Source organism: Pleurodeles waltl, chromosome 6, assembly GCF_031143425.1.
Source record: "Pleurodeles waltl isolate 20211129_DDA chromosome 6, aPleWal1.hap1.20221129, whole genome shotgun sequence".
NCBI classification, from domain to species: domain Eukaryota; kingdom Metazoa; phylum Chordata; class Amphibia; order Caudata; family Salamandridae; genus Pleurodeles; species Pleurodeles waltl.
This window is the reverse complement of record NC_090445.1, coordinates 1,380,046,338-1,380,072,631: the sequence shown is the minus strand read 5'-3', so window position 1 is coordinate 1,380,072,631 and position 26,294 is coordinate 1,380,046,338. Positions and strand designations below refer to the sequence as shown.

The 26,294-nt window shown below is 43.5% G+C and overlaps 1 protein-coding gene across 3 annotated transcripts in view; it reads left to right on the top strand.

Annotated features, from left to right (window-relative positions):
- Nucleotides 1–26,294, top strand: part of LOC138300863 (coiled-coil domain-containing protein 50-like) — a 671,686-nt gene that overhangs the window by 531,591 nt on the left and 113,801 nt on the right. For all 3 annotated transcript variants that reach the window (XM_069240701.1, XM_069240699.1, XM_069240700.1), the window contains one exon: nucleotides 23,694–23,834. In XM_069240701.1, coding sequence (XP_069096802.1) covers nucleotides 23,694–23,834 — 141 coding nt within the window. The remainder of the gene's footprint in view (nucleotides 1–23,693; nucleotides 23,835–26,294) is intronic.

Below are 26,294 nucleotides of genomic sequence, written 5' to 3'. Positions count from 1 at the left end.
GAAAAACTACGATACAACCTGGATACAAGATGCTCAGAATTAAAAGAAAAGGATACGGAGTCTCTGAAACCTCCGATAGCTGCCTATTGACCCATTAAGTGGACAATAAATAACCATATAGAATGAAGGTAATTGCACAATATGTAGGAGAAAGATTAAGAAGAGAATGCAATGTGTCAAAATTAGCTCAGTGCTTTGAATAAGAAGTAAATGTAGAATACCTTCATGAACTTTGGGCCACAGAAATAAAATGAGCAGGCAAAACATACGTTTCTAAAGTCCTCCATTCAACCTCCAGACCGCTAGTGTGAGAGGCACTGGCTACTGATGGGCTGGTTGACAATAGAGGAGACAGGATCTGAGGAAGGATCTAAGATGCAGACATGGCCATGCTCCTTAACAAAGGGAACCTCGATCTCTGCGGCCGCAAAGGAATCTCTTCCACCACCTGTGCTTGTTCCCATTGAATCTTCAATAGTAAGGGCTGATTGAGGGGCGATAGATGAAATGCATACAGCAATTTCGGAGAACAACTGAGTTGACAGTGCAATCTGGTAGAGACTTTTAGTTGCAGATTCCTTACCTTAGAACTTAGAGCAATACCCTTGCGTGTCAGTAGGTGGCGTCGGTCGACTCCACAGGCGTCGTTGGCATCATAGTCGCTGTGATGACATTGGATACTTCTCCAGACACTGGCATGCTGTCTCCTCCTACCGTGGCTACAGCGGAGGGAGCAACTTATGGTATGGTGGTCAGTAAGGCAGCTGAGGTCCTTGGCCTTGAGCTTCCTACTGTAGAGTTCAGGTCCAATCTCCTTACCGAGGTACTTCCTCCAGGGGCTTCCACATCCGAGCCCCTTTTGCCATTCAATAAAGCCCTCACCAATGTCCTTTTGAATACTTGGTCCAAACCCAAACCAGGGGCTCCTGTGAATAGGACTACCGCACACCGCAATCGGCCTGCTCTGAACGACCCTAAATTCCTGTCCCAACACCCCATGCCTGAGAGTCTTGTCATCCAGGTTTCCTCTTCTTCAGGCGCATTCCCTTGTGCACCCCCGGATAGGTAATCAAAAAGGCTGGAACAATTTGGTAAGAAGTTGCTTTCTTCCTCCAGTCTTGCGCTGCGGTCTGTGAACACTGCATGCCTTTAGGCCACTATACCCTCTCTTTGTGGGATACGGTTGCGCAAGTCCTGCCGCAGATACCCGAGGAGGCCCATGCCATTGTCTCCCAAGATGTGAACGATGGGAGAGATGCGGCGAAGTTCACAATCCATTGTGGGATGGACACGACCGACTCTCTGGGCAGATCGGTTTTTCTGGGGATGTCCAACAGTCCCTCATGGACATGCCCTTTGATGGCTCCCGTCTCTTTGGATTCGAAGTGGACTCGGCCTTGGAGAGATTCAAGGATTCCGGGGCTACGGCTCAGTCACTTGGTCTTTCCTCTGCCCCTCACCCCGCATTCCACTTTTCGACCCCTTTCGTGGCTACGGAAGGGGCTCCCTGTCGCTTCCTCTGCCCAGCACCGTGCCACCCATGCTGTCCAGCCGGTGAATAGCCGGGTACGCGGGATCCCAGGTGGGCGTGTGACAGGGAACCAGAGGTCTGCCCAGGCCACCTCTGCCCCCGCTGCAGCCTCCAAACCCTCCTAGTTCGTCCCCTCACTCCCATCCAGTTGGCGGCAGGATTCGCCATCACCTGCCCCACTGGGAATCCATCATTATGGACAGGTGGGTTTTGCAGGTCGTTCGAAAGGGCTACTCCCTCCCTTTCGAATCTGTTCCATCAGCCATGCCTCCATCCTTCAGCCACCTTCCAGAGGATTATTTGGTGCTTCTCCACCAGGAAGTCGCAGCTCTCTTGGCCAAAGGAGCTATAGAGAAGGTCCCTGTGCCGAAGTAGGTCGTGGTCGTTATTCCCGATACTTTCTGGTGCCGAAAAAGGACAAGGGCTTACATCCTATCCTAGACCTTCGGGACATAAACTACTTCCTCAAGAAGGAGAAATTCAAAATGCTCACCCTGGCTCGGGTTCTGTCTGCCATGGACCCAGGAGACTGGATGGTATTGTTGGACTAGCAGGACGCTACCTGCACACACCTGTTACCTACAATTCGTGGTAGCTCACGAGCACTTTCAGTTTACTGTGCTCCCCTCCGGCCTTACCAGCGCTTCTCAGGTGTTCACAAAAGTGATGGCAGTGGTTGCAGCTCATCTGCGTAGGCTAGGGGTATCAGTCTTCCCCTACCTCGACGACTGCCTGTTGAAAGCGGACTCACCCCAGAAAGTCATCCCCCACCTTCAGACTACGGGGAACTTCCTGCACACGCTGGGGTTCACCATAAATGTGCTGAAGTCACAACTGACTCCCTCTCAGACTCTCCCCTTTATCGGAGCTGCTCTGGACACAGTGCCGTTTCGGGCTTATCCTCCAGAAAAGCAAGTCCAAGACATTCAGGCTATGAAACTGATCTTTCAGCTTCTGTTTTGGGTTTTGGTGAGGCTGACTCTGAGGCTGCTGGGCCTCATAGCCTCCTGCATCCTGCTAGTAGCACATGCCAGAAGGCATATGTGGGCTCTGCAGTGGGACTTGAAGTTCCAATGGGCGCAGCATCATGGGAATCTCTCTGACATGGTCCAGATCTCAGAGGGGACTGCTAAAGATCTGCAGTGGTAGCTTTCGAATCAGTATTGGGTCCACGGCAGATCCCTCTCCCTTCCCCAACCAGATCTATCTATAGTGACAGATGCACCACTTCTGGGTCGGGGCGGCCACATGGGAGAGGCGGAGATCAGAGACCTCTGGTCTCCGGCGGAGTCTGGGCTCCATATCAATCTTCTGGAGCTCCGGGCAATTAGGCTTGCATTGAAAGCATTTCTTCCCTCTCTCAAAGGGAAAGTAGTGCAGGTGTTCACAGACAATACTATTACAATGTGGTACTGCAACAAACAGGGCAGAGTAGGGTCCTGGACCCTTTGTCAGGAGGCACTAAGCCTCTGGACATGGCTGGAACATCAGGGCATTACTTGGTGGTTCAACATCTGGCGGGTTCTCTCAACGTCAGAGCGGACTAACTCAGCCGTCGATGCACAGCTGATCAAGAATGGCGTCTCCATCTTGAGGTGGTGCAAGGTCTCTTTCAGTAGTGGGTAGAGCCTTGGTGAGATCTGTTCGCCTCCGCAGAGAACGTGCAATGTCAGCTGTTTTGCACGTTGGAGTTTCCATGGTGGCACTCCCTCAGAGACGTTTATCATCTCGAGTGGAACTCCGGTCTCCTTTACTCCTATACCACTTCGGCCCAGAGTTCTCAAGAAGATCAGGAACGACCGGGCCCAAGTCATCTTGGTGGTTTTGGACTAGGCACGGAGTCTGGTAGCGGGAGCTATTGAGCATGTCAATCGATCCTCCACTCAGACTGCCTCTTCAGGCGGATCTTCTGTCACAGCAGCAGCAGGGGACGCCCCTTCACCCAAACCTGTCCAACCTCCGCCTTCATGTGTCGAGATTGATCGGCGACAAATGACGACTTTTGATCTTCCACCCGGAAGTCTGCAATGTTATCTTGCCAGCAAGGCGTCCCTCCACCAAAACTGTATACACCTGTCGTTGGAAGAAATTTGTGGCATGGTGCACCCACATATCTGTTGATCCCCTTTCTGCCCCTCTATCCGAGGTTCTTTTGTTCATTCTTTCTTTGGCCCAGCAGGGCTCTGCTTTGGGCACCCTTAAAGGGTATTTATCTGCCATTTCAGCCTTCCTTAGGTTACCTGATCAGCCCTCAATTTTTAAATCTCCTATTGTGAGTAGATTCCTAAAAGGCCTCACCCATTTATTTCCTCTCACTCCATTTATCATGCCTCAGTGGGACCTCAATGTTGTCCTTACCTATTTAATGTGTTCCTCTTTGAGCCGATGGACAATAGTCCCTTACGGCTCCTCACCTTCAAGACTGTCTTATTTGTTGCCATCACCTCTGCTCGCAGGGTGAGTGAGCTTCAAGCCCTTTCATCTAAACCTCCATACTTGTCTTTGTACCCTGACAAAGTGGTGTTGCGCACTTAAGCTTCCTTCCTTCCAAAGGTTGTAACGCCTTTTCATGTAGGCCAGTCCCTCACCCTGCCTACTTTCTACACACCCCCACATCCTTCTCATGAGAAGGAGAGACTCCACCATCTGGAACCAAAAAGAGCGTTGGCGTTCTATCTTAATCGTACTAAAGATTTCTGGGTGGACGATCAACTCTTTGTCGGGTATGTGGGTGCAAAAAAAGGGAAGGCGGTGCAAAAACGTACCATCTGTTGATGGTTACTTCTTTGCATCAAAATGTGCTATGCTTTGGCCAAGAAGCAACCCCCTGAGGGTTTTCGTGCTCATTCCACTAGAGCAACTGCTGCTTCCACTGCATTGGCATGCAGAGTTCCTGTCCTGGATATTTGCCAGGCAGCTACGTGGGCGTCCCTGCACACGTTTGCTAAACACTACTGCCTGGACAGTCAGGTCTGTCAGGACGGCTACTTTGGTTGTTCGGTCCTGCAGGACTTCCTAGCATGATCTTGGTTTGCAGCCCACCTCAGAGGATGGCATTTGTTGGGTATCTATTCTAAGGTAAGGAATCTGCAACTAGAAGTCTCTATCAGATGTACAAGTTTCTTACCTTTGGTAACGACATATGTGGTAGAGACATTCTAGTTGCAGATTCCTTACTGCCCACCCATCCTCCCTGCATGCAAACTGATTTCTAGGGACAGGGATTCCCCCTTCAGGGCCTTAGCTCTGGCACACCAATCTCAGTGTTCTTAGCGGCTCTGCGCTTTGGCGTGGAAAGACGTTAAAAGAAACTGACGTCACTGTGCGAAGGCAGCGTATATGTACTACTCCCGACGTCATCACGGCGACTACAACGCCAACGACGCCCGCGGAGTCGACGTACGCCACCTACCAACGCGCAAGGGTATTGCTCGAAGAAAAATCTCCAGATCCAGTCTGACGCCCGGAGTAAATTCTAAGGTAGGAATCTGCAACTAAAATATGTCTCTACCAGATATTTTGTTACCGAAGGTAAGTAACTTGTACTTCACTCCCCATGCTCCCATTGCTAGTGTGGTGGAGTAGGAGGTCGGTAGGAGGGCATAGGCCCTGGTGCAAACAAATACATCTGTGGACATCCAGTCTTCCTGCAGATCCTGTTGGAGAGCCTCAGATCATGAGATGAAGGAAACTTGCGGCTTAAAGCATCTGCCACCACATTGTACTTGTCCCTGATGTGTTCAGCAGATATGGATTGAAGGTAGAGTTCTGCCCATTGTTCTATCGAACAGACCACCTGATTGAGTGACTGACTGTGTGTGCTGCCCCGATGGTTAACGTATGTCATGGTCACCATGTTTTCGAAGCATTCCAGGACATTGCAGTCTATCAAGTGAGGCTCGAAACACCGGAGGGCTTTCTCCACCTCTGAAAATTCTTTCCAGTTGCATGGCCTCTGTTCAAGCCGATGGAGCCTGGACTGATAACTGTCCTATTGTGGCACCCAAGCCTCAGGCACTGGCGTCCAGCATCACTATTCTTGGAGAGGAAGGATGCATCACCATCTCCTTGGTGAGGTTGGATGTATCTAGCCACCACTGCAGATTGTGAACAGTGCCTTGTGAGACAAGAACTTTCAAGCCCATATTTTTAATGGGGATTGTCACAGACCTTTGAAGATTCCACAGTAACAGTTGTAGATGTAATCTTGGCCCACTGGACTGTGAGTACAGATGCCGTCAAATGGACATGCCCACCCACTGAAATAACATGGCCTTCTTCTGAGCCAAAATTGATGTCAGAAGAGATTATAGTCGTTGGATCCTGGATTCAGTAAGAACAACTGCCAAAGAGAGAGTTGAAGTCTGCCCCAATGAAGGTTCTCTAAGTCAGTGGCAGGAGCTTGCATTTCAGAAAGTTCGGAAGACATCCATGGCTCTATAGCGTAATTATGGTCTCATTCAAAAGTTGTTGCATCATCTGGACATAAGGAGCATGGGGAAGGCAATCGTTCGGGTATGAAAAGATTGAAATCCCTTGAAGATGAAGGTGAGACACCTGGGGTGCCTCCCCTCTTGTGAACACCCTGATTGATTACCTTAGGCCAAAGGGCAGGACACAGTACTGCCAGTGACATCCCATTACAGAGAACCGTAGATACTGTTGGAAACATGGTGCTGTGGAAACATGAAGATACACTTCCCTGAGATCAACATCGACATCACCTATCCGGACTGCATCAATGGAATCATTTGTTGTAAGGAATTTTACAAACAAATTTGTTCAGAGACTTGAGGTTGATTACAATTCTCAAAACCCCAGTCACCTTTAGAACTAGGAATACAATTGAATACACCCCTTGTCCAAGTTGTGTCTTTGGTACTGGAACAATTGCCTTCTTCAGCCGAAAGGAACAATACCCTTCTTTCAAAGCTTTCCTCCTGAGTGGATGCTTTGGAAGGGGTATTTAAATAGTCCCTGATGATGGAGGAAGGAACAGGAACTCGATCTGATAACCTTTCTCCAGTATACTCAGCACCCACTTGTCGGAAGGCATGTGATGCCAGACTCCCAGGAAATGATGAAGTCTCCCACCAACCTCTATTATCTTGGCAATTGACACCTCCGTAGTGGCATAGTCAATAACACTGACTGGTATTTTCTGGACTTGCAGAGTTTTTTTCTGAAACTTCCCTTGGAAACCTTTACCATGGAACTGCTGACCTCCTCCAGTAGTCTGTTGTCTACGTGACGGTTGACAAAAGGATTTCCCCATTGAGGAAAATAAAAATTGCTTGTTCTGCTGGTATTTCCTGAAAGAAAAGGAATTTTTTCATTCTTTGAACACTTTATGAAGTTTTTCCTTAAGGTCTTTACCAAATAGGGGCAGTCCCTTGAAAGGAAGTCTCAAGGCCTGAGATTGCTGCACTGAATCACTGTTCCAACTCTATAGAAACAGATTAATCCTGATCACAATAGATGCACCACAAGACAGAACTGATGCACTGACAGAATCAAGTGCAATATCAGATAGAAAGGTCTGGTTTTACATAGATTCGAATAGATCCAGACACTGTCCATCTTCTTACATTGTCTTGAATAGTGTTTTAAAATTCGACAGTAATGACTGTGGTACAATGCCCACATACTCCAGAGTGAATAGTTAGATGAGGGCCAGCATAAGCCTCCTTCAGTGAAGTGTCGATCTTTCTGTCTACCACATCCTTCAGAGTGTTCTCCAGCCATTGAAGTTCACCCCACGGGTCAGGCCACAGTCAAATCCACATGGACTGTGTCTGGAATTTTTCCCCCGTCCCTTCCAAAGCATAATGTTTGGTCATAAAATGCAATACAGTAATGCATTCTAGATCTTTCCATTCATTCAAGAACGTCCATAACCAATTGATGAATGGGCAAGGCTGTGCTTGATTGCCTTTTGAACTGTGGGAGGACAGTCTTTGGACGTACTTGAATTAGCTTCCTCTGGAAGCTCCATATTATCTCTAACATGGGTAAGAATATATGGTAACATGTCTTTGACACATATATTTACCATCGTGTTTATAGAGCCCTGAAATAACTCATCCAAGGAGTTGGAGCTGGGAATATCCAAATATAAATCATGTTTAAATCTCCAGTTACTTTCCAACAATTGTGGCTCTGTTTTCTTCTTCCTTAAGGCAAATAGTTTCCAAAAATATTTTCTTAATTTTCTCCCTTTTCTTGGAGGGATGATTTTGCACAGGGCTACCAACAGAAGATGATGACGAAGATGACCAATGCCTGTGTTTAAGAGCTTTCTTCCCCATTGTAATAGCAAAATTGAGACCTCAACCATAAACTCCCAGCTCTCTATCTGATACAAAAGGTAATGCCACCAGCCTACATTTAATTATTTATCAAAGCAGCTAAAACTGCCCAGAACCACCATGTGCGAGTGACAGCACCCCATTCTCTCGTTGGAGACAGGAAGCAAAACACAAGTGCTAAGGTAAAAGCTAGCCTAGTTATAGCCCTTAGCGTGAGGGAGGGTGCGGTCAGTAAGTGTTTCCTGTTTTGTTTCCGGTCTCTGATTTGGATGATACTTACTAATAATGACTTGGTCGAGGAACGTAGAAGAAATGAAAGTGACAACAAATGGTTAGTAATCGGTGTGCTCGAGACTGAAGATTTTTTTTACTTAACAATAAATTGTCACAAGGGACAGTGCATGCTCTGTCTCAGATGAGACCTAAAAAAGGGACAGCTGGAAATTAACAGGAAAATCGGAATCACTGATGGTTGGTATGGCAAGGTAAAGACTTCCTTTCTCTGCTGATTCTTTTTTTGGCTATTTGGAGTAGTTTGCACTTAAGCCTTCATAACATTTTGTCCACATAAGCTATCCACGCCAAATGTGCATCCTTTTTTTCCAACATCCTAGGGATTCTAAAGGTACCCTGGGTTTGTGGGGTCCCCTGGAGGAGACCAAGAAATTATCCAAAATACAGCAACAATTTCGTTTTGTTTCAGAAAAATTGGAAAAAGGGCTGCAGAAGAAGGCTTGTGTTTTTTTCCCCCAAAAATGGCATCAACAAAGGGCTTGTGGTGCTGAAATCACCATCTTCCTAGCTTTCAGGAAGAGGCAGACTTAATCAGAAAACCACATTTTTCAACACAATTTTGGCATTTTATTGGGACATACCACATTTTTACTATTTTTTGTGCTTTCAGCCTCCTTCCAGTTAGTGACAGAAATGGGTGTGAAACCAATGCTAGATCCTGGACGGCTAAACATTTCTAAAAGGTAGACAAAATTCTGAATTCAGCAAGTGGTCATTTGTGTAGATCCTTCAAAGTTTTCCTACAAAAAGTAACAGGTAAAATAAAATTATATTGAAATTGAGGTGAAAAAAGAGCCATTTCCGGCCACGTTTTCTTCTATAACTTTTTTCAGCTATAGCAGATTTTTAAAAGCAATATACTGTTACGTCTGCTGGACTGTTCTGGTTGCAGGGATGTATAGGGCTTGCAGATTCATCAAGAACCCTAGGTACCCAGAGCCAATAAATGAGCTGCACCTTGCAATGGGTTGTTTTCATTGTATACTGGGTACACAGCAATTTATTTGGTGAAATATAAAGAGTGAAAAATAGGTATTAAGGAAACCTTTGTATTTCCTAAATGGGCACAAGATAAGGTGTAGAGAAGCGGTGGTTATTTGAACATCTCTAAATGCCAGGGTCCCCATACTAACGTGTGAATTAGAGGGCATTTCTCAAATAGACTTATTTTCTACACACTGTCTTACATTTGGAAAGAAAGATTTTGGAAAGGGCAAGGGGCAATAACACTTGTTCTTCTATTCTGTGTTACCCCAAGTCTCCCGATAAAAATGGTACCTCACTTGTGTGGGTAGGCCTAGTGCCTGCGACAGGAAACGCAACATGGACACATCACGTTTTTACACTGAAATCTAGCATGTTTTTTGTAAAGTGCCTAGCTGTGGATTTTGGCCGGTACCTACGGAAATCTAACAAACCTGTGCATTTTTGAAAACTAGACACCTAGGGGAACCCAGGGTGGGGTAATGTGTGGTGCTTTCACCAGGTTCTGTTACCCAGAATCCTTTGCAACATCTTCGCATTTCGGTGATAGAATCTGAGAGGAGACACGAATTTCCTCGCACCCAAAATTCCCCCAAATCTCCTGACAAAAATGGTACCTCACTTGTGTGGGTAGGCCTAGTACCCGTGTCAGGAATGGATCACACAACGGTCAATGTTAGTCCTTACATGAGGGCGACTGTTGACCCTGGGGTGATCCATTCCTGATGCAGGCACTAGGTACAGGCACTCAAGTGGGGTAACTTTTTTATCAGGATAGGTGGGGAAACACTAGTTAGTAGATATTTTGTGTATCCCAGCATATTCCTTTAGTTCTTGTGACAGAACTGCAAGAATAAATAGAGTTGTTATTCAACATTTCACCTTTGCTGGGTATTCTGGGTAAGAAAACTTTGGGGAATCTGCACAAGCCACACACCTGTGGACACCCCCGGGTGTCTAGTTTCCAGCAATGTCTGGGTTTGGTAGGTTTCCCTATATGGCTGCCGAGCCCGGGACCAAAAACATAGGTGCCTGCCTTACAAAACCAAGTTTTTTTATAGATAATTTTGATGTCTCCACAATACGATTTGGGTGGTGGAATTTGGGGCTGAACTAAATTGGGTTGCTCCCAAGAGAGCACTCTCTCTGTGCTTGCCGAGACATGCACCTGCTCTCTGGGTTGGGCTAACCTGCTATTGTCCCGCTGCACAGACTGTGCCTGTGAAGGGACAGCTGGACTGTCCTCATCACCTCCCTCAGAATCACTGGAAGAAGAGTTGTCAGAAAAATCAGTCCCGAGCCTGCGTCATTGTCCTATCCCTCAGATGTTGTCTCAGTATCTGATACTACATAAGAGCTGTCCTGTATAACCCGAGTTAGGGCTTTGAGCAGCAGTCATCCAACGAGATGCCATCTCTGAAGTATCCACCTTTGTTTCTGTTGGTTGATGATATGGTAAAAGACTGATGTTCTGCACTAGCTGTAGGTGAACCTACATCTATGTGACATTATTAAAGCAGAATGGCATCCTTTGCTCAGCAGAGAGAGGCAACCCAAAAACTATGGATAATGCTGCAGCTCCCTGATTAGGGATTAAAGGATTTTTTGTGGCATGTGAATAATCCTAGGGAATTGTTTTGTTTACATTTTACCACAGGGGTAGCTTTTACTAGTTACAATATTGCTAATGTTTAGACAATTTGCAGAAATGCAAAGTAAGATCAGAAAATCAAACAGTAAGCAAAGACTGCCAAGATCTTGTATGTAACAGCAGTAGCTAAAACATGGGCCAGGGTTTTAAAGTTGAGAAACCCAAGTTCATTTTACCTCTTTCTAGTACATTTTTAGTTGGTAGTTTCAGACGTTTATACAGAAGTTACATAATGACATCAATAGAAAAATCATCCAGTTGCCATTAACACCGCCATAGGCAGTTTTAAGCCCTCATGATGAGTGGCCCACCAGTCACCCAAATATTTCCTGTCCCCTGAATGACTGATACCTCAGGGATTGGTAGCTGTGGTCATGGGGAAAACCAGGACATTACAAGTTATACTCAGAAGTTCCCTTAGAAATGAGGAATTACCCACGGAATCTGTAGCTTTGGGTTTCTGTCCCCAGTAATCCTTCATTTCCCCCAGATTCCTTCAGCAGCCAAATCTCCGTATGAAAATAAACAGAACTGTGGAAAAACTAGGGATTTCACAGTTCTGATGGTGCTGGTAACTGTTGTAACCACCCCCATTCGAATTGAGAGGCTACTCTGATTCAAAGGGAGAATGGCTCCAAAACAGCCATTTCATCTCCATGGGGAGAGTAAAATAATTCCAGGAAGTTAAATATTTCCATGTTGACAGAAAATCCTCACTGAATAACTACTGGTCACAGAATTACCACAGATGACAAATGCATTACTACTTGCTTTCCCACCACAGGAGAAACTACTGCAGATTTATCACTGAGAAAATATGATCTCAAAGGTTTTCTTAGTTCCTTAGTTTTCTTAGAAGAAACTAAAACCAGCTGCCAAGCTTGAAGTGTAGGGTAGGCTTGGTCACTACATGCATTGTTGACCTGGGCATGATTGTTAGACCTAAGATTCCTTTAGAATCTTCTTGAATCCATAATTTATTTTCGATGGCATGTGTCACTGTACATACACATGCTCTGCATACTTCTGCCATCTAGTCTTGGGTCCGGACTTGTGCAATTTGTTTTTCTTCAAAGAACTTTCTCGAGTCACGAGGTAAAGTGACTCCTCCTATTGGTGATAATGTGCATGGGCATTGACCCCATTGTTAGATTTTCTTTCCGCCATCGTGTTTGAATGTGTTCTTCTATACTCCGGTTTGAGACTGTTTACAGGCTCCCTTCATTTCACTGTTAACCTCTATGCCTGTCTGTATTGTTTTGTTCGCATTTCACACTTCACTTATAAAAAACAGAAGAAAATCGCCACCCGTCAATTTTACGTTCTCCACTCGTGGTCTGCGGGCCTCACCCATTTGGGCCTTCTTTCTCAACTCATTGGGTTTGAACGATGATGTGCTGCCAGTGGAATGGACCCCATTTTGGTTCTGTCCCACCTGCCAAGCGAAATACCAGCACACTAATATCCATCAGGTTTGCAACCTGTGTCTATCTCCTGATCACAATGAGGAAAACGGTGAAGCTTGTTGAACTTTTCAGTTGAAGAAAACTTTGCCGGATCATTAGGCGCATTTGAGAGAAATTCAGCGCAGAGACCTGGTGGAGACAGCCAACATCTTCGGTCTCCACGATGTTGAAGAAAAGGCAGAACTGCTTGAGGCCTCAGCAGCAGAGGAAGAGGTCTTTTCCATACCAGACTCTGAATCGAGTTTGGCATGAAGATGCAAGATCTTCCTTCAGGACAGCGCACAGTGAGTACCCATGCCCCTGTCCAGCCCACCAAGAGACATTCGGTTCTGATGGAAATTACTGCTAATGTGCCACCACTGCCGACAGGCTAGGGTAGGCACCAGCCATTTGCTAAGGATGCCCCACGCTCGGTCCCAGCACTGAAAGCCAAGCCGAAACCTCTTGCTGTCGTACCAAGCTGATCAGTCTCGGTGCCGAGCTGACCATATGATGGGGAGACTTCATCCGAAGCAAAATAAATTTCACATTCAGCCCTCTTCTGGTTGAATTTTGGCCAAGGAAGTTAAGTTGAAGCCTACTCCATTGAAGCGCCAGCTTTCGTTCAAGGAGGCCATTGATGTACCTGCATCTCCTAAAAAGAAGAAGGACATTGCCACCAGTCCTCTTTAGCCATCTTTGCCTGCTTCTCTTCCACCTCCACCATCTCCTCTACCTCCCTCACTACCACCTCCTCCTTCACCATAATCACTCACTTAGTGATATAGGTGATGTTACTCTAAGGGCTCCCCACGATCTCACACCAGGGATCAGGGAGGAGGAGATGGCTTAGATCAGCCACCTACAGATCCATGGGACACATATGACATTGACTCCTGACATTCTAACACCCTCCCTTTCAGAGATACTGACCCACACCTCTACTCAGCTAAGCCCTCACCCCCAGATGATGCAGTTTAATTACAGGAACTCATAGCTAGGGCAGCTGCATATCACCAGGTCCCCTTACACAAAGACCCTATAGAGGATGATTTTCTCTTTGAGACGCTTTCTTCCACCACTAGGGCATGCCAATATCTGCCCATCTTAAAAGGGATGACCCGCTACGCAGATGAGATCTTTAGAGAACCAGCGTGCACCCGGGTTATTACGCCACAGGTGGATAAAAAATACAAAGCTGCGACCTACCACCCTGGTTACATTAAGGGCTGACCCCCTCTTGACTCCCTGGTAGTATCTAGTGCCTGTAAGAAGGCTAATTCACAAACAACAGCACCTGATAAGGAGTCTAAACTCATTGATGCATCAAGTAAAAGGGTGGCAGTACAGGCAGTCAACCATTGGCGAATCACCAACACAGAACGGCTGTTGGCAAGTTACGACAGAGCCCATTGGGATGAAATGGAGGAAATACTCCAATATCTGTCTGGGGACTGCAAGAAAAAGGCCACCAAACTGTTCAAGGGGATAAACTGATCTCAAACAACTCAATTAGATGTGCTCTTGATGCAGCAGACACAGCTGCCTGGGGCATAAATACTAGCATTCTGTTGCATTGACTCACCTGGCTACTCATATCTGGCTTTAAGCCAGAAGTACAGCAGACACTATTGAATGACACCTTTGACCAACAACATCTTTTTGGCCAGCAGGTGGATCAAACTGTAGAAAAAATGAAAAAAGATACAGAAGTTGTCAAATCCATGGGGCACTTCAAACTCCCACTCCTTGTGGCTCCTTCCGGTTTCCCACATACAAACAGGGCACCAAACCAACATTATCAGATGGCTCTACCTCTACCTATAGGCGACAGCATCTAACCCTCCCTCCAAGGGGATATTACAGAGGCTTATTTAGGGGAAACAACTCAAAAGACCGTGGAACGGGTTCCACAACTTTCGCCACACACTCCACCTCCAAACAGTGCCTCTCTTCTCATTCACCCAACCATCTAACCCCTGTCGGGGGACATTTACAGTTTGGAAAACCATAACAACAGACCAGTGGGTGTTGGACATTATCCAACATAGTTATTGTCTGGCACTCATCAAAACACCTCCAAACATACCACATCGCAAACACAAATTTTCCATATAACATTTGAATTTGCTAAAACAAGAAGTACAGTCTCTTCTTCACAGAGGGGCCATAGAACCTGTCCCTCTTTAACAGCAAGGCACAGAAGCATACTCCCTAGATTTTCTAATTCCCCAAAAAGATGGATCCCTTTGACCTGTTTAAGACCTCAGGTCACTAAATTGTTAGATCCTATCAGGAACACTTATATGGTAATGCTCCCGGATGTGGCCGTCTACAACAACAGGGTGACTTTATGTCTGCAGTGGACTTACAAGACGCTTAATTTCACATCCAAATCCATCCAGCTCACCACCAATACCTCAGGTTCGTTATATAAGGAACAAAATTACCAATTCAAAGTGCTTCCATTCGGAGTCACTGCCGCACCTCGTGTGTTCACCAAATGTTCGGCAGTAGTCGCAGCATATCTGCGCAGACAGATCATCCATGTCTTCCCATATCTCAACAACTGGCTCATCAAAGCCAGCACACTTCGTGCCTGCAACATACCCAGACCTCTCTACATCTCCTTCATCAACTAGGGTTTACCATCAACATACAAAAATCACACCTACAACCTTCACATATTTAGCCGTATCTAGGGACTATCCTCAACCCAAAGTTAGGACTATCCTACCAAAATGCAGCAGGGATTCAGAATATCACAACCCTGCTGCAACAGGTTCATCCCAATCAATGCGTAACAGTCAGAACAGTTCAGCAACTTTAAGGCATGATGGCATCTTGCTGTGCAATAGTACCACATGCAGGACTACATATGCGCTCACTGCAAGAATGTCTGAGTCTATGGTTTCAGTCACAGGGTCAATTACAAGATCTACTGTTCGTCAACAGCTGCACTCATCACTCTCTGCAGTGGTGCAAATTACAAAACCTAACAAAGAGGCAGCCGTTCCTAGAACCTGTTCCTCAGATCATTCTCACAGCGGATGCATTGCTCAGTATGGTGTGCTCACCTACAGGACCTCCCAATACAGGGACTCTGGGACTCCAAATATCAAGTCCTACACATCAACTTCTTAGAGCTTCAAGCCATTCACCTGGCATTGAAAGTCTTCCTAGTTTACCTGACAGGCATGGTTGTCTTGGTCCAGATGGAGAACACAACAGCCATGTTTTAGCTACAGAAACAGTGAGACACACAATCTCTGTAGTCATCACGCCTATCTTAGACGATTTGGCATTGGGAAATATGTCACCTCATTCAGCTGTTAGTGGAACACCACCTTTGCTGACCTCCTCAGATGGATACAGCAACAAGTCCACAAATGTGAACTCCATGTCCTCGTCCCATACTTTCATAGGTGGGGATTTCCACTCATACATCTGTTTGTAACCGCAGGCTATGCAAAATGCCCAGGCTTTGCCTCCAGGCTCTCACATCCGCTATCCAAGGGCAATGCTCTATGGATGAACTGGTCAGGGATATTTACCTACGCTTTCCCTCCTCTCCCTCTTCTTCCATTTGTTGTCTGGAAGCTCAGGCAAATGTCTCTAACCTTCATTCTAGTAGCTCTAACTTGGGCTTGACAACCATGATTCACTACACTACTTGATCTCTTGATAGTGCCCCACAAGAAGCTTTCTCTCACACTGGATCTTCTCATTCGGAACCATGGAGAAAATAGGCATTCACATCCAAAGGAACTCAACCTTGCGATTTGGCTTCTGAAGTCACAGAATTCAGATACTTGAATCTCCCTCCAGAATGTTGTTTTGCTTTTCACTAATGACCGACCTGACACACTCATGCACTGACAAAAATCTCTGGAATGCGCTTCTTAGTCCAAAGGAGACATTTATTGTTTTCACTACACAAGGTTCCTAAAAGGAGATTAGCATGTTGAAAGCACACATTTAAAAATGGTCACAGAAATGAAATTAAAACATACACAAAGGTTCTCCACTGCAATGTACACAGCAAATATATTTATCTATATTATAATGCAAAGCAAATATTTATAAAAATGCATCACCGTAGGGCCTGTCAGGTGCTTCATCTTTCTCCTGCCAGCAAGCCAATGACCCCGTTAGACTGCGAGAAAGAGAGATCTCTACCCTCACGGGAAATACATCAGGCATCTGACATCTAGAATACGGATTGAGGTCTCTGAATCTTCTACTGTCAATCTGGGTCTTGTTTATATCTTTATAAAAACGAAGACAGAGCTTTTTGGAAAAAACCTTCCTGCTTGCGCAAGAAGTATTAAAAACTGCTGGCTAGTTTAGGCATGCTTTGAAAATAACACGTTGGGAATCCCAAGACGTCAAGTCACAGCAAGGCCATTCCCTGCCATCTGAGTACATTCTTATCAACTAACGCCCTTGGTGGGAAGAAGTACGAAAACAAGACAGAGTGCACATTGTACAATGTGGAAAATCACTTGCAGCTTTTAACATGGTAGTGTCTAATGCTAAGATAAAGTCAATAGACAGAATTAAGCTACTTCATTTGTAGGTCTCTGGCCTAGCTTACACTTCAATACGCCTGCATTTAGCCACAGTGGCTGCCTGCCTGCAAAACCGATATTTATCATTGTTTTAAGTACAAAATATTAAGGCATTCATGGAAGACCTTAAAAGAGTAATTCCACCCAGGGTTCCCTCTACACCTGCTTTGAACCTCATCATTGTACTTACCAGACTTATGGGCCCCTCCATTTGAATCTTTGCATAATTGCCATCTTCAGATCCTATCCTGATAGGTAGCCTTCTTAATAGTAATCACTTCACTTAGACCTGTCAGTGAGCTTCAGGCCCTAATCTTGGAAGAAACTTTCTTCCAACTACACAGAGATAGGGTAGTCCTTTGAAACCCAAAATTCCTTCCAAAGGTAGTTTTGCTTTCCACCTAAACCAGTCAGCAGAATTACCGGATTATTTTCCCCAATCCGATACAGTTGCGGAAAGGGCCCTTCATACACAAGATGTAAATAGAGTTTTATTGTACTATATTGACAGAACTAAAGGTTTTTGTAAAACAAAATACCTCTTTATTGCCTTTTCACCCCTCATACAGGGAAGCCCATATCTAAATCGGGCATTTCAAGATGGATAATTAAATGTATTCACACTTGTTATGCCAAAGCAAAAATAACTTTTCCCAAACCTCCTAGAGCACACTCTAACTATAAGACAGTAGCATCTATGGTTTTCCTGGGCAATATCACAATAGCTGAAATTTGTAAAGCGGCTGCATGGTCAACTCCACACACTTTCACTAAACATTGCTGTGTGGATATTTTAGCACACCAGCAAGCAAATGTAGGACAGGCTGCGCTATGTACCTTTTTTCAAACTACTGCAATACCCACAGGTTAGCCACCGCTTTCTGGAGGGCACTGCTTTTACAGTCTATGCAGAGCATGTGTATCTACAGCCTCACATGCCATTGAACGGATTATGTTACTTACCCTGTAAGCATCTGTTTGTGGCCGGTGATGATTTTTGGAAAATAAATGACACTCATGGCTAAAAAATACCTTTCTCTTAGCTGCTGAAAAATTGTGGGTCAGATTCATCAACACTTTACACCAATGCAAAATTACCTAAAATGACGCAAATTGGTGGAAAGTGTTGTTTTGGTATTTACTTTTCAGTGCAAAACCTTATTTTTGCTGAAAAGTTGTCTAAACGTGTTATATACTGCTTTGTGGTACTTTGTGTGAGGGAGGTATCCAACAGGTTGTAAATGGGCGTTCCCATGCTACATGTATCCAGCAAGTGGTGAAAGGGTGTTCCCATGCTACTATCCATGGGTCTTGTCGCACAGCCATATCTACTATCATTTGTAGAAAGGGCTTTTGTCAAAACAAAGCAAAGAAGGAGAAAAGCTTTTTTTAATCCAAAATTTTCAAACTTTGCATTGGTGCTGCAATTTGTAGGACACATACATAGTGGGAAAAGGTTAAAAGTATGTCTAAACATAGCATTTTGTACTGACCTAAGCTAGGAATCAAGCAGACACATTTGCACTGGGTGCATGACAACCTAATTGTGTGCCACATCTTGGGAAGAGAGCAGTAGCACCATATCTTTGTAAATGTGGCACTACCCTACTCTCTCACTCACTCTCTCACATACACATGCACACTCTCACACAACACAGTGCAGCAATTTTGGTTGTTGGGCTGTGTTGCACGACTTTCTAGTAAATATGTCTATGTGAATTGGTGGTTTGTAGATCACTGGCAATAATGATATGCCGACGATAGTATCAAAGAATACCAAGGATCATAACGAGTAAGTATTGCAGGAGGGAAACTGCCTTTGTCCCTGTTTCTAATGCTTCCATGGAGAGTTGGTTTAACTGCAGATACAGCAGATATTTATATGAGTGGCTCCTTATCGTAAATTTGTGTTACTGCAGAAAGGTGGGTCATTTATTATTTTTTGTTTTACAATTTGTTATGGAACTTCTGATCCATAGGGTATTAAGATGTTTTACAGACAAGCAGTGGCAAATCCATTAGGTCTGGCTTTGGCAAGTATGCAATGTTTCATTTTTTTCTTTCTTTTTATTGGTTAGAGTATGCAGTAGAAATTAAAGTGTTAAAGACAAAAACATTTACAAAAACTAAAGAAAAGGTTGGTCCAAAAGACCCCCATTCAAATGAACTACCTTTTAGGTGGAAATGCTCAAACAACCAGGCTTAAATGCAATTGCTTATGGTGCATTGTCTAAAGTGGGAGAGCCATTACCCATGCTGTATGCAGTGGTGGGTGAAATTAAGATGTGAATGACAATTTAACAGACTAATATATAAAGAGGACTGACTCAAAGTCCCCCTAATTATGTATGTATTTTTATTTATGATGTAATAAAAAGTTTTTTTGAATACATACGGTTTGCAAGACTGCTACAGCTGGGCCTGACATAAACACTGGGAATCAATAGTATTGATATTACATGGACCTTTAAGGTACACCAGGTCAGGTAGATTAGGCCAGAACATCAAAGCACAAGAAGGAAAAATCAGTGTCTTCATTTTAATCCAATTCAAAAACAGTGGTTCCTTCAGAATGATTGAAGAATGAATTAAACACTTTGCTTATTTCTGCGGGGACTATAAACATTTCCCCTATGTACATTGAATCCAAAAATAGTTTAATAATGTGCAGCACTACTCACAGTCGAGGTTAAATGCAGAAATAATTTAAATGGTCTCCTCCCATTGTTAATAGAAAGATAAACAAGGTGCTACATATTGTGTTTCTCAGTGCCGCGCACGTTATGTGAACATGTGAAAAGTGCACAGTAATCACAAAGAAATGTGTAAAGTGTTGGGTTTTTAAAAAGTTGCTACACACATGAGCGATCATGAATGAAATTCTTATTTTGGTGCTCCTTAATGTATTACCCAAAGCAAGAAGGGTTTGCCATATAACCCCACGTGACCTAGGCAGCTCATAAGGACAACAACATGCAGCGGAATACTTTAAGAAAAAAATCGAGAAATACGTATTTATGCCACAATGAAACAATTAATATGTACTGGGAAGTAGATTTTAAACAATTAGAGGATATTGTACGTGAATTCAAAGGATCCTGCCTTTTCCAAAACACTTTGAAATAAAGTGTAATCATAGATCTCTGAACATAAAATTCAAAAAATACAATCATGAACATTTGACAAGAAAACAAGAAGCACATAACTGTTTAATGTGTCACTAGGGCCCGCACTGGGCAAAATAGATCATTGTCTATCTGCACCATGTTGCTTCCTTACATAACGTGGTTATAGAGTTAGTCCAGGGTTTAATACACCTAGAAGTAGTCACAGTCATCAAAAGGGTTCTGAGGATACACCCCTTGGTTTCGCCCATAATGAAAAGTTATGTCAAATAGGACTCTTTTCTGCAAAGGTCAACATGTTTCTCCATTCTGAATGGCTTCTCGTTGGTCTCCATAGTTTTAAGGCTTGTTAATAGCCATAGATGACCATTAAGGGAATTACAAGACTAATTACTTTTTTGCTTAAATAGGAAATGAGGTTTTATGAAAGCCATTCATTACCCTTAAAGAATGGCAGGTGCATAATAAAACCTCTTTAACTGTATGTTGCACACATTATATCGGTTTAAATTCAGTATACAAATTATTTACTTTGTAGTATCACATTTGTGTTGTTCCTTACCCAAGACTAGAAGCCCTGTTGCTTCTTAAAATGAATTTGTTTATCTTACTGCTTTTGTTTTCCTCAATCAAGTCAAAAATCAGACAAAAAGGGTTCCATTAAGACTTCCTGTGTCACAACAGACTTCCTAAATGGCATGGCAGGACTGGCTTTTTTTCATAAACAGAGACGAGGGTGAACTAGAAATGAACTTTTCTTTGTCTAGACTATCTTATCAATTTTGACCAGTGCCATCCGTCCCATCGATCCTTATGATCTGTTTTTTTTTCTCATGAACAATCCACTTTATCTAGTGATCTTGTTGCCTGGTGTATTTGTGAACTTCATCTTTTCCTTTAGCTGAGCACCATTTTTGAAGAGATAGCCGACTTCCCCTTTTTTCACCAGTATTTTTATGTAACTCGACATTGTTTTAGTCTCTACATTATCAGAGTTGCTTTGTTATTGGGAGAGAAGATATTAGATATTCCATGGTGCCATATTTTTGGAAGTGTCTGTCACTGAACCCGTTGACGGAAAGGTTGCTTACTGGTGGGTTGTCAGGCTACCTCTACTTTTTTTTCTCATTTGCCTCTGAACCCCCACTCCTGCTCATTACATTTTGAATAAAGGGTCTGGAACTGTCCCCCCATTCTGGAATGCTTCCAAAATGATTTAGCGAGGAGTTACTGGTGTTCGGATGGGTTAGTCTTGACAGACAGCATTATTTTGCAACACTTGTGGTTCTAAGTCAACAAACCTTATCCAGGCTTTGGTCTCATTGTGCAGGTGTGTTTTCCCCACCTGTGTTGATTATTGATTTTGGAGGAGTAGCCTTTAGTGTTGGTGAACTGAATCGTCTACCTTCTGACCAGGGGCTGTGGAACAGTACTTTAATACCAATTTGGAAAGAATGGTCTAGGTTCTGAACTGTGCCAAATTGTGGAGCCTCTTTTTTGGAGGTCTGGGGACCTTTCCTCCAGGCTTCTCAGCAGCTTTGTTTGTTGTCTTGCATCAAGTGATGGGAATACTTCCTTGAGCCCTTTCCTATCTTCAGATCTCGTTCGTAGCTGTTTGCTGTGCCTTCGCTATGAGATTCGCCTCTGGCTTCCCATTGGATTAGGGGCAAGCAAAAGTTCATGGGGCTCAATGTGAAGCACAATCACTGTAGCCACAGAAGTACAGAAAAATGAATCGCTTTATTTTTCCATTCTCTCTGATTAGTGAGGGATGGAGCTGACATGGAGAAACATTAAAGGGAGAGAGGCCTTTCTTTAACCAGTAAACCGGTAAGAAAAGCAGGAACTGTGTCACACTGAAAATGAAGAGCTTTCTGTTAGCTTTGGGTAATATGCATATTACTCCCTTCCATTAAGGAGTTAAAAATTGAATTAATTGTCAAGGAAAGGGGTGTGATGCATCGCACACAAGCACACTGAAGCAGCAGGGAGTTTGGAAGCCATTTAATTTTATGACCGGCTCCCAATGTTAATTCACAGTAATGTGCTTTCCGTTTTTTTCACAAAAAGTCTCTAGGTTCTATTAATAAACTATTAATTCATGATTCAGATGCAATGTAGTGCTTTGAAGGTTGCACACTTTCTTCCATGCTCGACACAATAACAAGTCTTTTCCCAATGCAAATAAAATATAGAATACTACATCTGTGCTGTTATGTCTGCATCTCAGCACTGTCCTAAGCCATCTTCTTTGACTAATATGAAGTCACCAGTGCTGCAGAGGTTCTGTTGTATTAAAGTAGTTAAATCTGACATTTTGTGAGGATCTTGCTAGTCTTTATCTAGCTGCTCATCCACTATGAACATGACCACGCCCATCTCAGATTTTCACTATAGATTCGGTACCGTTAAGTTTTTCCTTCCTCAAAGTTTTTGATACTGGGGTCACTGGTAACTAATGGGGATAAGCTGGACCACGGGTTTAGGAAATACTAATTAAATGGTAACTCTGCATCTTATTCCTCGGTAATTACCCCGGAGTTTCACCCAGAAATGTTGACTGCTTTCAGCATTAAGAGTCGCCAAGTGGAATCTACCAAGCCGGAGAGAATTTACAGACCTACTAACAAACGTGGGGTCAGTGGTAACAGTTCTGGTCTCATCGGATTTATCTACTTAGTTATAATGAGGCCCTACGTATGTCTGGGCCCCTGATGGATTACAGGGTTCAGTTTAGCATGACGACAACTTTAGCCCTGTTGCCCAGGGGCCTGGGTCAATTTGCGTGTAAGTATTTTAAAAAAGATTCTCCTAGAAAGAGGGAAAACCCAGTAGCTCCTGCATCTGGCTCCTTCTAGTGGGGTTGTCATGTTATGTCTTTTCTTTAGTGATAAACAGGTAGAGTTGTTTTTAAATCTATAAATTATTCGTTTTGTAGGATAGTGGACCCTGTAGAGCCTTCGGGCCTGGTCCTTAGTGCCCCCTTTACCCTCCTCTCCCTTATTAACTACCCTGCTTTGTTCGGAGGGGTAGCAATGGAAGGGGTTGTGGACTTGCCCATTTAGTAGCAGTAGTTTGATGGATTGTCTGACAAAGATTCAAGGGTGATGATGGTTCTTCACACTGAGTTGCATCATAAGATTTTAAAAGAACATTTGTGAGTAGAGAAGGCGCATTTGTTGGTTGAGAGACTGCGGAATAGAAGTAAACCTACTTCAGCACTAGTACCCTTCAGAGACCGCTCAAGCTGTGCTTGCTCCTGTTTTAATGAGACAATTATTGCCTGCATTTCACTGATGGCAACAGCTTTGATGGATTTTGAGCTTAATATGACATTTCTCATTTAAAGATGCACTGCTGTTAGGATAGGAAATTATTATGAGCTTTTACTTGAAGCCATTGAAGGTAAAAAGAAGGCCTTTTTAATTATCTTTTAGGGTCATTCAAGCGTTATGTCCTTTCTGAACCGTCTATTGGGGATCGGTAAACTCAATCTAATCAGCTCGGCATTGAAATCACACTAAAATATGAACGGAATTGCATGTCAACGTGAATAATAAAAAAAAACTAGTTCCTCTCCACTGGTATTAACAATTTTCTTTAGCAGTGTCAAGCTTTCTCAATCAGTGAGACATGTCAAGAACGTTGGCTTCGAGATTTTCCACAGGCCACAGGCAACTCTAAAATCTACTGTAAAATGTCTGTATAAAGCAAACTGCCTTTTCTTTAAGTTTTGGACTGGTTCCCTTGTTATCTGTCTTTAATGTATTTGCTGCATTTCCAGGAAATTGCCAAGTACATACAGCGCCAGGAGCTAGAATCTCATCAGAGATCTGAAGAGCCTGATATCCAGAGGGAGAGTTTTGATGAAAGCAGCAGTCGAGGCAGCTCTTCAGAACGAAAGAGAAGAAACACAGACCAAAGGGTAACACACACTGATTGGTCATTGATTCAAATGAAACACAAAAAGATGTGATATGCTGGGGATTGTTTTCTGGGGTTATGCCCAACATGACGCCTTAACAGTTATCAATAAGCGATGGCATCTTTCAGATGCTTGTGTTTTGTAGACTTAGCTCAGACCATAAACGTTCAAGAAATAGGTAATTCGCTGGTGCACATATAGGGTTGTTGCCCTTTCTGAAGTTTGGCTAATTGATGTTGCCCATTGTTGGCATCATCCGTGCCTTCATATGGATTGAATTCTAGCTGTAGTGGATACCCATTGCAAGGTATGTATGAAAAAGAGATTTATTGCACTAAATTGCATAGAACTTCTACCCTAAAACAATTACACTGGTTATCAGTTAGGCAAAGAGTTCAGTTTAAAATCTACTGTACTATAAAGCTCCACAAGATTTGGCTCTGAGTATCCATGAAAGAGACTCACTAAATGCATTCCCTTGCACAGATTAATGGATTCCTAAACCCACTTACTTCAGGTTCCGAGTTATAAGAAGCAACATAGGGGATGCCTTCAAGCCCCCTTGTTATGGAACTCCCTACTGGATTACTTGAGTCTAAAAAATAGATATCCAACCTTCAGGGAATACTTAAAACCTTGAGTTTTAGACAGGCTTATATGTGCTAATTTAACTTTTCAGGAGTTCTTGGTCTCTTAGACAGGACTTTAGGTGCTTGGTTGACTTTCTAGTTCCTTTTTGTTACCTTAGTCTTATAGCACCAATAACTTGTTGGTAAAAATGCGCTTTAGCAAGTATTATTAACTTAAGCGTATCATTGTCAAAATATTATCTGACATGACTATCCTATCCAAAAGATAGTTTACAAAATTATTGCCCTATGGGATTTAATTATTTAAGAACTACACCCTGTGGGACAGTATTTTTTTTAATGATATTGAGGACACAGTATTTATGTCACACTTGCATGGCATGCAGTTGTTTTGATAATTTGTGAATTTGACATACTGTCAAATCTTCATGTTTCAATTATGATTTTAGGAGAGGGGGTATTCATAGGAGGGTTTGCATCTACCTAGTATGTTTAGGACTGAAGCTTTTTTTTCAAATTCAGCTTAGTCTATGCTCAGCTAAAGATATGATCCAGGCTGAGATTTGAGTTGCATGTTTAATGTCTCCTTCAGGTCATGGACAAATTGTGTTTTAAACATGGCCATGATAAGTATTTTATTTTACCAATACTATAGCCTTCACCAGCAGTGGATCTATCTAGTGTTAAAACAGTTATGATGTCTAATTAGAACACCACCCTTACTTACAGGTAATCAAATTTTCCAATAAAATGATTATTCTTCATACATAAACGGGCACCGTTGCATCAGCGGAGATGCTCTATAGTAAAATCAGTTATTGTACCTTGTTGGGCATTTCGATCCAGCAGCTCTAGGAAACCCACTGACACAGCATCTTAAGGCCACATGTGAGGGATCTCCAGGTACGTTCTCTCACCCTGTCTTTGAAATGTATTTCAGGTTCTGCAATATAAAACTTAAGGTGTGGACTCCTTTGGCATCAAAATGCCTTAAGGACATTTACCACCAACACAGACAGTTGTCACAACATCTGCATGGGCCTGTTTTGGAAGCTCAAGCTATGGCGTAGTTTTTATATCTGAAGCTTTTGATTGGATTGAAACAATTTCACACCCTTCCTCAGTAATTTATCTTCGCCTTTCGGAATTATGGGAAACTAACTCTGCAAGTTAAGAGCAGATACTCCTGTGCAAAAGTTAAAGCAAAGATTTGAAAGCAAGTCCAGCACTGTCAATACCCTTTAAAGTGACTTCTCCAGAGTGTTTCCTCAGGGGATCAAACTCGGGGACATCATTTTGGCCAGTGCGTTTAATATTATGTGGGTAAAATTCTGAGAACTAAAATAAAATACGAAATTAAGTAAACAAAAAAAATCAAGTCTGTTCTATTTTCGGGGTTATCTTTCACTCATTTGAGAGTGAACCCATAGTTCTTGCATTTTTTGTCACTGGTGGCTGGTGATATTTGGCATTAGTGGGGCATAATACTTGCCCTGAAATCAGGGCACTAGCCCGACTTACCTGAGATGAAATACAAGGCACAGGCAGTATTCTACAGGGCCGTGTCCTCTCTGCAGATCTGGCCAATTGAGAGGCACAGCCGCAGCAGGAAGAAAGTGAAACCAGGTACTTTTATAAACAGATACACTGTGCATGCTAGCTAAAGCATGTGCTGCATATCTCTTTACTATATGTGACCCTGTGTCATAGAGTCATCAGAGCTCATGACTCTGATGACATCAGGTCACATGGTTACAGACTGCCCAGGCTTCCTATTTTTAGCAGCCTGAAGGATTGATAGGGAACTCCAGGCTGAAAGCGAAAGCACCTGGGTCTACACTAAAAAGTGACTCTTGTTGAGCATCATCTA